The sequence below is a fragment of the Patiria miniata genome, unplaced genomic scaffold (genome assembly GCF_015706575.1).
Source record: "Patiria miniata isolate m_02_andy unplaced genomic scaffold, ASM1570657v1 HiC_scaffold_7, whole genome shotgun sequence".
Taxonomy (NCBI): Eukaryota; Metazoa; Echinodermata; class Asteroidea; order Valvatida; family Asterinidae; genus Patiria; species Patiria miniata.
In genome coordinates this window covers 26,912,224-26,926,011 of record NW_024037074.1, presented here as the reverse complement: position 1 = coordinate 26,926,011, position 13,788 = coordinate 26,912,224, and the positions used below count along the sequence as shown (strand labels likewise).

Here is a 13,788-nt window from a genome sequence, read left to right as displayed (position 1 = left end):
AAAGTTTTCTATTTTGATTCATTTATTTATTTATTTAATCCTGACCTTTTCCCCCTCTGAAGTGGGAAGAGTCAGTTAACATAAAGCAATCGTCCAAAAGTCCCCTGCTGCCCTTTCCCATTCTGGGGAACGTCTTGCGGTGTCACACTTACAACTTCCATGGCCCCTGATTGAGATGAATGCATGATGCTGTCATGTTGTAGTGCGCAGTCTTTTGACAACGTCTCAAGCAGGTCTCTGTGTATAACTTCACACGTCTGATGCTAACCAGGTCTGAAAAGTAGGCGTGCAAAAATGCTATGTCGTGATCTCTTGAAGACATGTGGTTCCCGTTCACCGATTAAGATCAGGAAAGTCGTTACCCTTATGAAGAGTCTGAAAAGAAAACCGATTCCATAGTTCATGAAGATTGTTTTATTTCAGACTCACAAGAATGTCCAAATGGATTTTCGTGGAACGCCAAAATTTACGCCAAAGTAGGAATATGCTGGGCAGTTCAAGTGATGCTAGCAGGCAGGCAGCTAGGCTTGGTGCCACGTCGGTAATTATTTTAAGTATACGGTACAGGTTACTAGCTCCACGCACGCACAATATCGCTGCAATGCGAGAAGTTGGTTCCCAGACCAAATGATGCTGACTATTGATGTTGTCGCAACCCGGCAGATTACGTACTAGTCTTATACCAGCCGCGCCGATGAAGTTCACGGACAAAATACGACTATCTAACGACTTGTCGTCAGGTCTAGTAGGCAGCATGTGCAGTCCTGCGAATTAAGTTCTACCAAAGTAGACTTGTTCCCGACACTCAATAGGTCCGTCAGCTGTAGCTTGAACCTTCTGATTAAGCCTTGTTTGCGCGCGTAGTAAACATTTTGCTCTGTCGATTCTATTATCCGTGAGCAAACCTTTTGTTTTGACAAACTTCGTTATATACTTATTTTAGAGTGAGCCCGAATTTTTGGATTTTCTTTTGGTCCTCAACAAATATGTCATATAATCATGCCTTGTACTCGGTATGGTGACCCCAATAGACCATCTTAGTTTTAACCACCCGTCCAGCCCTTTAAGATGCAGCCCGTGCTGTCTCTAGTCAGAAATAGGTCATTGAACAGGACATTCGAAGCAATTGGAAGGATTTGTCTGGTTTTCGTGTATCAGTTCAAGGAAATTGCAGGACTTACATATTGACTTCAACATAATAATCGTCACTTTTTGAAAACTCATGTGTACAATTATTCAGGGTGTATAAAAAAAAAAGGTAATCGAAAACAATGGGCTAATATGTAAAAGGTTGGAACTTATGCAATGTCAAAGTGGCTACGCGCCTTGAAAACTGAACTTTCCAATTACCATTCGTACATATGAATAATTAATTAGCCATAATCCCAAAACCCTTTGACCTATAGTCATGACATTTCTTGGGTATGTTCATGATGAGTTGCTCTATGCATGTACCGAGTTTCAAATTGTTTCGTCACTCGATAGCCGAGCCGCCCCCCCCCCGGCTGAGTAATGGTCAAAATAACCCGGCCCTTTTAGGGTTAAAGGGTAGTTCATTAGCTTCCAATTAATACCTTATTTGCATCTCTTCAGTGAGCACCATTGATTGGAAAACAAAGGCCAACAAACCCCGGTTTCCAAGTTAGCTGAATAAGTGATGAGTTAAGCTGTCGGATGAATGTGCTGTCACTAAGGACAGTGCGTAAACGTCTTTCAAACATAGCATCTGTAACATACCCTTTTATCGCACTGTCCTCAACGACATCGCATTCATCCGAAAACTTAACTCAACACTTGGAAACAGGGGTTTGTTGGCCTTTGTTTTGCAATGAATGGTGCTCGGTCATCTGTGAACTGAAAAATGCAAACTTGAGATATCGTTGAAAAGCTAATGACCTACCCTGTAAGACATCATTTAAGTTCATAACGTTTACATATTAACCCATTATTTGGATTACCTCCCCCCCCCCCATACACCCTGTATATTATAGCTAAACCACCGTACATTAGCAAACTTATCTTAAAGGCCAATGAGGTTAGAACAGAAACTGACTGGTCATATCCACAACACTCAGCTGCAAACTATAGTCACCAATTTAGTCAAGTTGTCATTGTATCTAAACATGGTGTCAATTTTACTGCTTTCAAACGTTCGAAATGCTGAAACACACATCACAGCCTCTTAATATTTGACAAAAGCTGTATAGCGAATGATACTGTATCAAAAAGTGTTCATGTCAAGGATTCACTTAATGTGTATGCACATGCCAAAGATCTTTACGTTTTGTGCTCAGTGCACATTATAGTTTTTTTTACTTAGCTTACACCAATTAGCACATAAATACAGTAGAGGGCCTCAACATGAAGTATACGCTGTAAAAGGCTTTACCAAATGGAGGAGCACGCTAAACTGTATTCATTTTACGCAACAACTCGGCACTGCCTACGGTTGTCACTTGTTATCACTCGTGATTTGGACCAAGTTGGATTGTTTGTGTAATATCGAGAGGTTTATATACAAGGTGTCTGGATACATGTTGCTAGACGTAAACGACGAAGGCCAGCTGTGAACAATGATATGCAAAATGTCGAATGCGAAGTTAAAAAAGTGGCATTTTCTACAGACAAACGCTTGGTGGCGCTCTGCATTGTAATTCGCTCGTATTGCTAATTCCATTTTGATTCCTTCGTTCATGGTCTGAAAACGATGGAGTTCTCAGACATAGAAAATACGGACATTTGCTGTACACAATTGCATAATACGTGTCAAAGGCAAGGGCGGATCCAGGGGGGGGGGCCAAAGGGGGCCTTGGCCCCCCCCCCCCAAAAAACGAAACCAATTTTTTTTTTTTTTATGTGACATCGCAATAAAGGCAGGCAATGAGTACACCACCATCTTTTCCTCAAAAAAACCCATTGGTTAAAGTGGTCAGAAATTGCCTCAGATCGCACCACAGAGCATCTAGAATCCCAAAAAAATTTGGCCATTTTTTTGGGGGGAACCAACATTTTTTTGGGCCCCCCAAAAAAATTGTGTTCTGGATCCGCCCTTGGTCAAAGGGTGAAACTAAAGGTTAATAGGGCATTGAATTAATTCTCTGGTATCTTTAAATACCCCTATACCATCAACCCCCCCACCAACAGTATTCACCCATTCCAATCACTCATCTATATCTGCGGGTGGAAGGGTTTTGTTTTCTCCGCATATTAGCTCTTTGTCCCGGCCCGGCCCAAACCTGATCGTGAACACTGTCCAAAGCGAATCAAAAAATTGAGGGGCTGATGAAACAGCTAGATGACATGGCTCACTGAAGCCGCGGGTCTCCCAGCACAAAAGCCGCGGATTTTAATTTTCAGAAGGAAAAAGAGTTGTACAGTATTCCACGAAGCTCGCATAATACCCGCCCTGTGGCTGTTTATTATTATCCCCGTCCCACACTCACACTAACAGACAACGGCTGCGACCACTGCTGATTACCACTCGTTCAACAATGACAAAGTATCCTGTGGGTGAATCGGGAGGTCTGCGGCACGGGAAATGGCTGCTCTTGTCCTCTGGTCTGCTGTGGGGTGTGCCCCGGGTTCTTGTACACCGTCTGGTCTTTTCCCGCCTGTTTCAGTGACAGAAGGGTCAAGTGGCACTAGTTGGCCTCTGCTGCTTGCTTCATTTCTTCTTTTTGTCAGAAAAACCATGGCATGTCTTTGATTTGTCATCCCACTCATCTGATCACGGCATTGTCAAAAATGCGCCTATATTCTTACATATGTCAAATTTATGTGCCATTGTTTAGTTAACTTCATTCTAAACAATATCGTAGAATAGAGTGTCGTTTAGGTCAATACTGAAAATGCCTTCTGGCCCAGTTCCTGGTGTCTGCCCAAACAAATAGGAATCAAATAATACAAGAAAAGACCATGCACGAATATCTACAGTTTTGTTATATTACCTGATGAGCGAATTTCCCCAAAAATTCTCAAGCTCAAAATATTTCACCATTATTCAATTTTCCTAAAGCACGTAATAAACTCGCGCAGAATTTTATAATATTTAAACCGCCTACATCCTTTATAGTGACACAAATCTGAGCCCCGTTAAGGATTTACAATCCTCGAAAACAAAGATATAGAAAAAAGTTAACAAGGAAAACAGAAATATGCAAAGTAATTCACTGTGCGCCTGCGCCTGAATCCCCTCTTCGACACTGTCCGCCGTTGACCTCATATAACTTGTAATGAGTCTACATTCATTCAATAAAGGCCACAGATGAACCCGTGTACAAACCGAATTTGCAAATAACCAGGGGGTCTTGTGAGCCACATCAGACCCAGAAAATTAACCCCTGTAAGGGTGGGGGACATTGTGAAGAGAACCGGTTGGAAACACTTTCATTTCGTCCGTCTTTTTTCCTCCACGCTAAACGCTAGAAACAACAGGCAGCAATTATTGTCAATAACAAGGGGCCATATTCCCGGTCTTTATTGCAGTCCGTGCTTTTGTCCCTTTGTTTGGGTTTTAATATCTGAGTGTAAGATCGATGGCAGTGGCCAATGGCCGGGGGTAGGAGTCATGCATTTATCCGCTGACTTGGTCTGTTTTTGTTCAATTGAAAACGGGTTCAGTAAGGCTTGATGGCTGTATTCGGTTTATCGGTTGAAGGAGGAATCGGCTTATTTCATACAAGTACAAAACAATGATATAACAAGAGATTTTGTTCATTTCCCTCCTATCTTTGATTGTTTTTTTTAATTGGCTTCCTTTTATGTGTTTGATTTGTTTGTTATTTTCAAAATCACAAACAAACAAAAATATATGGATATTAACTACATTATTAACTGAAGGTTACGTGGGGGGAAAAGTTTTTGGAGAGTGAGCTTCCTTCAAAAATAATCGTGAGCCACAGAGTGAGGGCGGGCTAGTGTATGACCACAAAGCAAGGATGCTCTGCTGCTCATGGAAAGAACATAATACACGTACGACTTGACTGCACAGTTGCAAATGCACCACATGGCACTGCAGCCTTCATTTGCAGTGTATATTAAGTATAGTTCACAGATCTTGGAGAACAAGGTGTCGTAATCCGTATTTTGGTAATCCAACTTATACAATAACCGGACCTGTTACGGTAGTCTTCAAAAATATCAACATTGTTCCAAATTGATATTTATTGAGAGTTCTTGTAACCACTCTTGTAAATTCAAGCCTGCAAAGTGCCGAGGCAAGGGCCCTGTGTACAAACTCTGTGTATTTAGCTACAATTCTTGGCAAAACTTGAGAGGGAGATATCAGTCTGTGTAATCACAAGCGGGGAAAACACGACAAAATAATAATCAAACGCAAACAAAGAGCAGGCGTTGAGCCGAACGCGGGTGCTTATCAGCCGACCATCACGGCAGGTATGGCATAGGAACCAGCCAAGTCAACAAGGTCCGTAGAAACATTGACACAGCGATATCACAAGATGATAAGTCCTATCCGTTTCTTTTACAAGGGTGACAAGCGGGGCTGATATTGCCTCGATAAATGAAAATGTTCAGATAATGATCTGATCGTGGGCCTAGTCTTATGACCAGGATTTCTTGTTTCGTGCATGGTGGGGACTAGGAGAAACTCCATCAATCCTGCAACTAGCGGAACTGACATGAGGTGGAGCATCACCCCGAGGAGAGACAATACGTTAGGGTTATAATCAGTTTTTGTTATGTATCCCAGCTGTCTTCTTATGAACGTATTGCCTCGCGTACTGGTGACAAGACAGTGGGTCCTTGCGTCAAAACGGTGTTATTTATGGTGCGCTTTTTAATATTTTCGGCTAAAATTTCAACAGAAGATTGATTTTTGGAATCGAACTTTGATGGTGCATGCATACATGTGGTACTTTTACATAATATTCACAATGGCCAAGTAAACACTTTACAAAAAAAGAGTAAGAGGTTTCCAAAATAAGACAAACAAGTTGTGCTACTTTCAAATGTGGCATAAATCGTTGACATATAAAACAAACTTCACATTATTATGTCACTCTTATAGGCAATCATATTTCTTCGGTCCTATGTGTCTGTGTATATTGGAAATGTATACTTTGAAATTAAATCAAATCAATTAGATTACAATGATTTGTGTGCTTTCAATTTCCACTTGCAACATTTTTAACCAGGATGATGGATCAACACAAACATTATTCGTTTGTTATAAACAACCGAAACTGCAGACATTTAAAGGAAAAACATGAACCAATTCAGCTCTCACTAATTGATTCAATACTAACGAAAAGTGAAGTGGAAAAACTGTCATTTTTTCATGAACATTTTGCGTGGACAAGCCCGTACAGTGTGACGACTGAATGCGACATTGACGACAGTGGGTGTTCTGAAGACCGGGGTTTCTGATGGACACGAGCGAAGCAGCACGACGCGGAGTGTACCGCGCAGCGGGGCTTCACTTCCGTCAGTGATCACCCACTGCGATACGGTCAGATTCATCGGGGTACAGACGGCAAGGTACTGACTTTCGGTGCACAGTCTCCCTGAGTCATCGCTGAGCTACCAAGCACGCGGTGCGCAGCAGTGTCTTCTGTCGCTCATCCCAACGCAAACAAACCACCAATGGGCAGCCTTTGTTTCCCAAAAAGCCCGATCACGTGGTGGATTCATTAATACGGTTGGCCAATCAGCGCCTTCTCAGTTCTCACCGGTGGACGTTTCGAAGCCCTGTGTGTGCGTTGTATCGTTGTCCTTCACTTGAATGAGGTCTAATCGCACGGGTACGTACTGTACGCTTACTGAACACTGGCAACAATACAACAGCTATAGAGACCACCCATCCGGAGCGCACATAAAACAGTCCACAAGGTTGACAGCGATATTTGGTGCCGGCTCCTACCTTCAACCCATAACACCGCGATCCCACCTCATTCGATTCAATCACTTCACTGCCGTATTCTCATAAAGTATGGAAGTTTGGCAGTTCATTTCCAAGTCGAAGTAAGGCCGGTTATGATCTGATTTTTTTTTACGGGACACAGTGCTGATTTACTCCGATCTTCACCTTCTTTTTCTCGGTAGTGGTATACAGGAGCCACTAATTATCGCTGTCATTTTTTCCACATCAGGCACAAGTTATTACAGGCTTTTTCTTTTTTTCTCTCGTCAAATACAGAACTGACACTGTTGCAGGTGTAATGCTGAACTCATTTTGTACAGAGAGTGTGTGTTTTGTACTGAGAGCAGTCGTCTACTGTCGTCTTTCAACTAGTGGTATGACTTTGTAAACTCGGATATAATACTGCAAAGTGTCAAGCAACTTTAGTACTGGACTGGACTTTGCCACCACAGAACTGTTACTAAGCACTTCAGGAGGGAGCCTACACCCTTCCCGGAAAATAGGTGCAGCTTCATTTTGGGGGAGAGGACCCAGGCTTCTTGAATGATCATGTCGGCAATCACCCTGTCCGTCTACCCGGCCGATCAACCCCCGGAGAAGCGGCGGGTCTCGTGTTGTGTAGGGTGCGGGGGACAGATTCAGGACCAGTATATACTCCGGGTTGCCCCCGACTTGGAATGGCACGCCGCTTGCCTCAAGTGTGGCGATTGCGATGCTTATCTGGACGAGACTTGTACGTGTTTTGTACGGGACGGGAAACCTTACTGCAAGCGGGACTACCTCAGGTAAGACTATATGAGTTCACTGGGTGTGCTTACCTCATTTCCCCACAAAACACCTCTCGACAATTGGCGTAAGGACCAAAACCGCATCATTTTCAAGTTAATGCTATTACACGAACTTTTCGTACTTCATTTTCTGTACAACTGCTCAGCGAGTAGGGCTTCAGATTTCAGCTAGCAAACTTGTCTAAGGCTGCTTATATTAAACTCACTAACTCTAAAAAAAAAAAATCTCCTTATAAAAGTTGTCGAAGCACCAATTTAAATATGCGATTAACTTGTATCGTCTTTTTGTCAAAGTTAAATAAAGTAAACGTTATACATGCACATCCTCTTTTTTTTATTTATAACTTACCAGTTGTCGTAAGTGTCAGATTTCGTCTAATGAGAAAGTTTTCACACTGGCTTTTCTTTTGCGTTGAGCATCGGGCCTTAGGAGAAATGATTGATGAAGAAGTTCCTCTCCATACGTGCGTGAACAAAATAGAGTGATTTTTTTTTGGAAAAGACAATTTTTGGTTCATATTAACGTAAGTTCTTCGAAAAACATTCCGTAACAATTTATATTGGCTCATCCGTTGTATTCTTGAATGCTCAGACTCAAAGCCACACACAGCCCACTAAAGTAAAGAGATACAAGTACTTGGTGCATTCGCAAAATCCCGCATTGAACCAGTGCTACAGAGATTCACTGCTTACAATAATCTTTGACTGCATTTGTCTGACGTTGTCTCTCGTTTATAGGAGGCCAAATTGTAGAACTTGGTGTTGCGCCGGTTTCCATAATTTTGGGGGATGCATTCTGTTAAAAAAAGTGAACCCACTCTGAATCTGTCATAGCTACAAAATATTTAAGACATCATAGTTGTTTAGACACTTGCTCTTTTGCGTACTTTTAGATTCTTCTAGATTTCTTTTGGTGTCACTGCTGGTTCACCAAACCTGAAAAAAAATATGAGGCACGTAATAATAGGAGCAGAGGTGGATCTTTGGCGTTGCTTATTACTTGTTGTGGTTTGTTACGCATGCTCAATTGACTTGATTATAAATATTTTGAAAGCCAGCTAATAAACACTGTACACGCAACAATGCCTCGTGATTTTCCAGACGCTAACTTCAGCTCACTGGGCAGACCAAGCTATTCGCTTTTCATCAGCCGCCTCAACGTGTTTTACGCTTGCAAAACCCTTCTTCTTCTTCTTCTTCTTTTTTTTTTAAGATGGTCCCTAATCCCAAGTGACTCCCTTGTTCTCCATTGTCTTCTAATTTTGTGTGTCTCTATTCAGCCGTTGGGCCAATTGACAATTTGTTGGCCATGCAATTAACTGGTCTGTGTTTTGCAAATAAAGCTTGGCGCTTGTGTACCATACATACGGCTCTGACTGCGGGCGTTTGTGAAAACGGTGGGGATGATTATGGAGCTTTTCTCAAGCAGAGGAAATATCTGCACTCTAAGATGCATTAACTAAAGAAGTAACGTTTTGTGGGTGAAGACGTCATATCCGTGAACAAATTTTGTTCTTTTACTATAGAAGCCAAATTAAATTACTTTCATTTGTATTGTCCACAAGGCACTGCTGTCTGATTGTGCTAAAAGGAAACCCAGTTCCTCGTGCAGTAGGAGTTCTCTGGAGGAAATTGTCAGGGTTTGATAGAAAGTTGTTCTATGTAGAATTTCAGGAGCAAAGCTAATTTAGGTCTCAGTCGGTCTACCACTGCGCTTTTATTCCCCTAGTATAGGTATATAATTTGTCCGTAATCATAAATGTGTTTATTATCCTTTCTTGCCAAATGTGCGGGTGGAAAACATTTCCTCGCCTCCTATTCCGATGACTAATTTATTTATCTCAATTAAGAAATGAATTACAAAATATCCGAAGGCTTTTTTTAAAATGATACGTTACCGATTATAATTTTGCCATTCAGAAACATCTAAGGGAATTGTTGGTGTGGTGACGATTTAAAGTCTAATTTTTCTCTGTCATCGTCCAACGTGGACGTTAGGGTTAGACATATTGTTATTTTCAAGCAAATTCGCATGACATGACACGCTTAGCAGAATCAACTTGAGGCATTGAGTACCGTAACTTTAGTGGAAGAAGTACTCATGCATGTTAAGAGTTGAACTTTAAAGGTATATGAAGTGTTCTATTAACACTTTGAATACGGATATATTGCCGGCATACAGGACGGCTGATGTACATGTAGTTCCGTTTTTTGTTGGGAGTCTTGCACACCAAGTCAATTAGAATCCCGTGTTCTGAATAGGTCTCCCAAACCACAGTTCGCCTACACCACGGGCGAACTGAGGAATTTGCAATAAAACTTTAATTGTGCAACCGGCATACATGGATATCGTCACAATAGCCGACCAGTGTGTCCCCTTCAAAAGATTTTATTGCGATTTTATGAGGAAGTACCAATTTAAGAATCTGGAAACCCAAAGCCATTCTCTTTCATTAAAACAAGTTCACTTTGGTAGTTGTTTATAATGCACAGACCGCAGGGAAATGTACAGCTGCTTTATTTGTGCTAAATTTTAAGGTTTTTTTAATGCAGCTTCGACCTATGTTTGTTTGCAAAACAAAAATCAGGACTGACACTTGCTTTTTTTGTTAAATCTGAAGAGAATTGATTTTTTGGTTAGTTCGGAGTGTTAATTATTCAATCTTGCCGTATAGGAACATTACATGTTGAATTGGACCTCGTTATAAAATATCTCTTTTTAATAACTCAACTTGCCTTTTACATTACTGACGGTGTGTGAATGTGATATGCTTGTGCACAAGTTACGTACCATGTCTCGAGTGTAGTTTAGTTCCATAACCAGACAGTCACCGTGGTACTAGAGTAGGGCCCGATCGCAAAAGGAATCAACAGTTCGTGGTCGTGTATGGGTACAGCCCATGTACATGTACATTTACATATATTGTACATGTACATGTGCATGTATAGATACAGGCTCACACCCGTATCTTGTACGGGAATACCACCAGGTCTGTGTTTGGTCCAACAATGACTTTCATTAACAATGGGCTTGAATTAGGGAATTGGCTCGGTACAAGAAGTTCGTGCTAAACGTGGTCGTGCTTGCTTGCCTCTATTGTATTTTCTCTCTTTGCCCTGACTAGCCGCAAACACTCATCATTTTTGTGGGCCTTCTATATCCTTGAACTGTTTGAAAAAAAGTATCACCTTTCGTATTGAAGCAACGCTGCTGCATCAAACAGTACAGACTCATCTTGCGCTGAATTCACCTTCAACACAACCGTGAATTTTATTATTTATTTTTACAGCGGAAAATGTAAAAATGCCATAAAACTGCTCATGATTTCAGAAAAGTGATTTTGTTTTGATACTGCCTTCATTTTGGGACAGTGGATACTCTGCCGTAAATGTGTCACATCCAAGAAAAATAATTATCTGTACTGTGGTTTTCTAAACAGAATTTTGAAAATGTCAACATTACTCTTTTCCGATTTCTCTTTGCCAATTGCACTGACGAATTCAATATATTTCCGGCAATTTGTCATGAATGAAGACACACTATGTGAGATGTATTTGTGTCTCGTTCATAAATATTTAGACATTTTTATTAGAGGGGTTCCGTCACATTTACTCGTTGATTAAATTGTGTGCTGGGTACTGTGTCTTTGAAGTGCGGTGTTGACTGATCGATATGTTGAGCTGCCAACTAAGGAAAACATCGTCAAACTAACAAATTCCATTCAGCCGAGATGTCAGCAATGATAAGTCTCGTAAAGTCTACCAACGCCTGTGAAATCAGCTTGTTTAAACCTGCAGTACTGATTTTCTTTTGTTTTTGATCAAAAGGCGAGCTTTCACTGGTATATTCGATGTCGTAAATGATGAACAATGTTGATCCCATAGCGTGCATTGGTTTCATGTAAATTGTCACAGAAGTAAGGCGGGGCTATCACTTATAATGACCCATTCAAAATTCAAAACTGCAAATTCATTTTGTTGCGTTTTGTTCTCGTAGGCCATGTTTGTCTAAATTTCTAAAACCCAAAAATTAGGTTTTCTATAACCTGTGGTATTTAGGTCCAGAAAAAAAGCGAAGTGGTTAGATGTCCATCCCGTGATGCTAGATGGAACACTCAACTAATAAATTAATGGGGACAATATTGTAAAAGCCGCATAATCGAGATCCGTTTTTTTCTGTACTGAATTTTGATATAAAAATTGCACAAAGTGCGATTTAAGTATGTATTTTACGTTATTTTTTGACGATTACTGTTAAGAGAATTCGGGCTGACTTACCCTCATACTAAACTTAAGGTGCGCTCATACTGAAGGCCTGGCCACGCGCTGCGCTCAAGTAAAGGCCAGGCCCAAACGAAGCATGTAGATGGAAGAAACAAGGACATTATTCCATCGCCCGAGCATGTTAATCACATCTGTCGAAGCGTAGCAGTCTGGTGGATGAAATGGGGGGTACGGCTGTAATACGTGAAAAAAAGACTTACTGAGCCACTTCGCGCCTGGGACGTGACGAGTTATCCCTACGATTAATTAGCAATCCATCCAACGCTCGCAATCCCCCACGATATTCTATTACATGAGCGAGCCCTCTTCAGCATGCTTCGAATTATGAACGATGCGTTGAAATTGGGACATGCTTCGATGTATGTTATAGGGGCAAGACATCGACATTGCGTCTTTAAACTGTGTCAGTTTTGTATTTGTTTACGGCACCAACACTGAGAGCTCGAAGTTTCACGCCCAATTCCTATGAATTGAAAAGTTATACATGAAAAGTTATACGGAATCGTCGAGGATTTGGTGTTTTACATTGCCCTCTTAAATTTCATATCTTTGTCCTCTTTACTCTGTTTTTCAAGAACACAAAATATGTCACAAAGTTAAGAAAACACTCTTTTAAAGAACCAAGTGTCAAACAGTGTTAAAAACACGTGTAGTTTTGATTTGTTTGGAGGCCTTTATCCGATATTCTTTGTGTTTTCAAGGCGATGAAATCCATTTTGCAATACATGTATCAGTGAATAAGATTGTGGCAGCCACCTACGCATTATGTAAAGGCATGGAATCGTTGCCAAGCATTTGTGTCCACTATATATTATATTTTGTACACCATGAAAAGGGGTCCTTAGTATGCACCGCGGGGTTAACTCTCTGACTCCGCATACAGGCTGTGAAATTGAATCTATTTGGATTTGTCGAGATGTGAACTTTCATTCCACTTTCACTTGCTCTAAAATAGGACTTCATTTTTGGAAAGACAGACCGTGCCTTGTTAAGAAGAGGTGATCGCCCTGCATAACTTGGTTGTTTAGTTTGGGAGGAGTAAAGGCTTAATTTCATACAATTTAACTACAGTACATGCAATTTTCCAAAGCATGGATTGATTTTAACATTATAATCATTGTCTTATAAAAGAACATCCATTAACATGCTTGGTTTACATTCTTGTGATTTCCAGGATGTAAAACAGAAGTTTAAAGCGTGTGATCTTTACATGTAATCAGCCATTTTGTTTATAATATTAATACACAGGTTGTTCGGAACCAAATGTGCCAAGTGCGGCCAGGGCTTCGACAAGAACGACTTTGTCATGCGGGCGAGGAACAAAATCTATCACATCGAGTGCTTTCGTTGCGTGGCCTGCAGCCGCCAGCTGATCCCTGGGGATGAGTTTGCGCTACGGGAAGACGGTCTGTTCTGCAAGGCTGACCACGAGATGCTGGAACGGAGCGGGTGCGGTGGGGCAGCGGACGGTACGGTGGTGGTAGGCAGCAACGTCCCACCAAACAACAACAACAATGGCAACCACCGAAACTACATGAACGGTAAGTTAGCGAGGGCTATAGTCACAGCTCATCATTCTCGTTACAGTTGGATCCGAGGGGCAAATACAATCGCTGTGTTTATTTGATAGGATTGGAAAACTCTGAGTCTTTGTCTTATGTGTTGTCCATACTCAGTCCCATGTTGTCGTCATTGTGTAAAATAATGATAGGTCCGGTGTGTAATTATATAAGTATGTGCCTTTAGAAAAAGCGTTCGGAAATCACCCATTTCATTAAGTTGTACATGTCATTTTGCCATTGCAATTGGTTTGTAATTTTGCCCCGGATCTGATAT

The 13,788-nt window shown here is 41.2% G+C and overlaps 1 protein-coding gene across 2 annotated transcripts in view; it reads left to right on the top strand.

Annotated features, from left to right (window-relative positions):
* Positions 1-6,706: 6,706 nt before the first annotated feature.
* Positions 6,707-13,788, top strand: part of LOC119745494 (insulin gene enhancer protein ISL-1-like) — a 37,261-nt gene continuing 30,179 nt past the window's right edge. Inside the window, exons 1-3 of one of the 2 annotated variants that reach the window (XM_038221865.1) lie at positions 6,707-6,981; positions 7,157-7,665; positions 13,201-13,493. In XM_038221865.1, coding sequence (XP_038077793.1) covers positions 7,424-7,665; positions 13,201-13,493 — 535 coding nt within the window. In that variant the 5' untranslated portion in view covers positions 6,707-6,981; positions 7,157-7,423. The remainder of the gene's footprint in view (positions 6,982-7,156; positions 7,666-13,200; positions 13,494-13,788) is intronic. The other variant, XM_038221866.1, reaches the window with a different exon arrangement.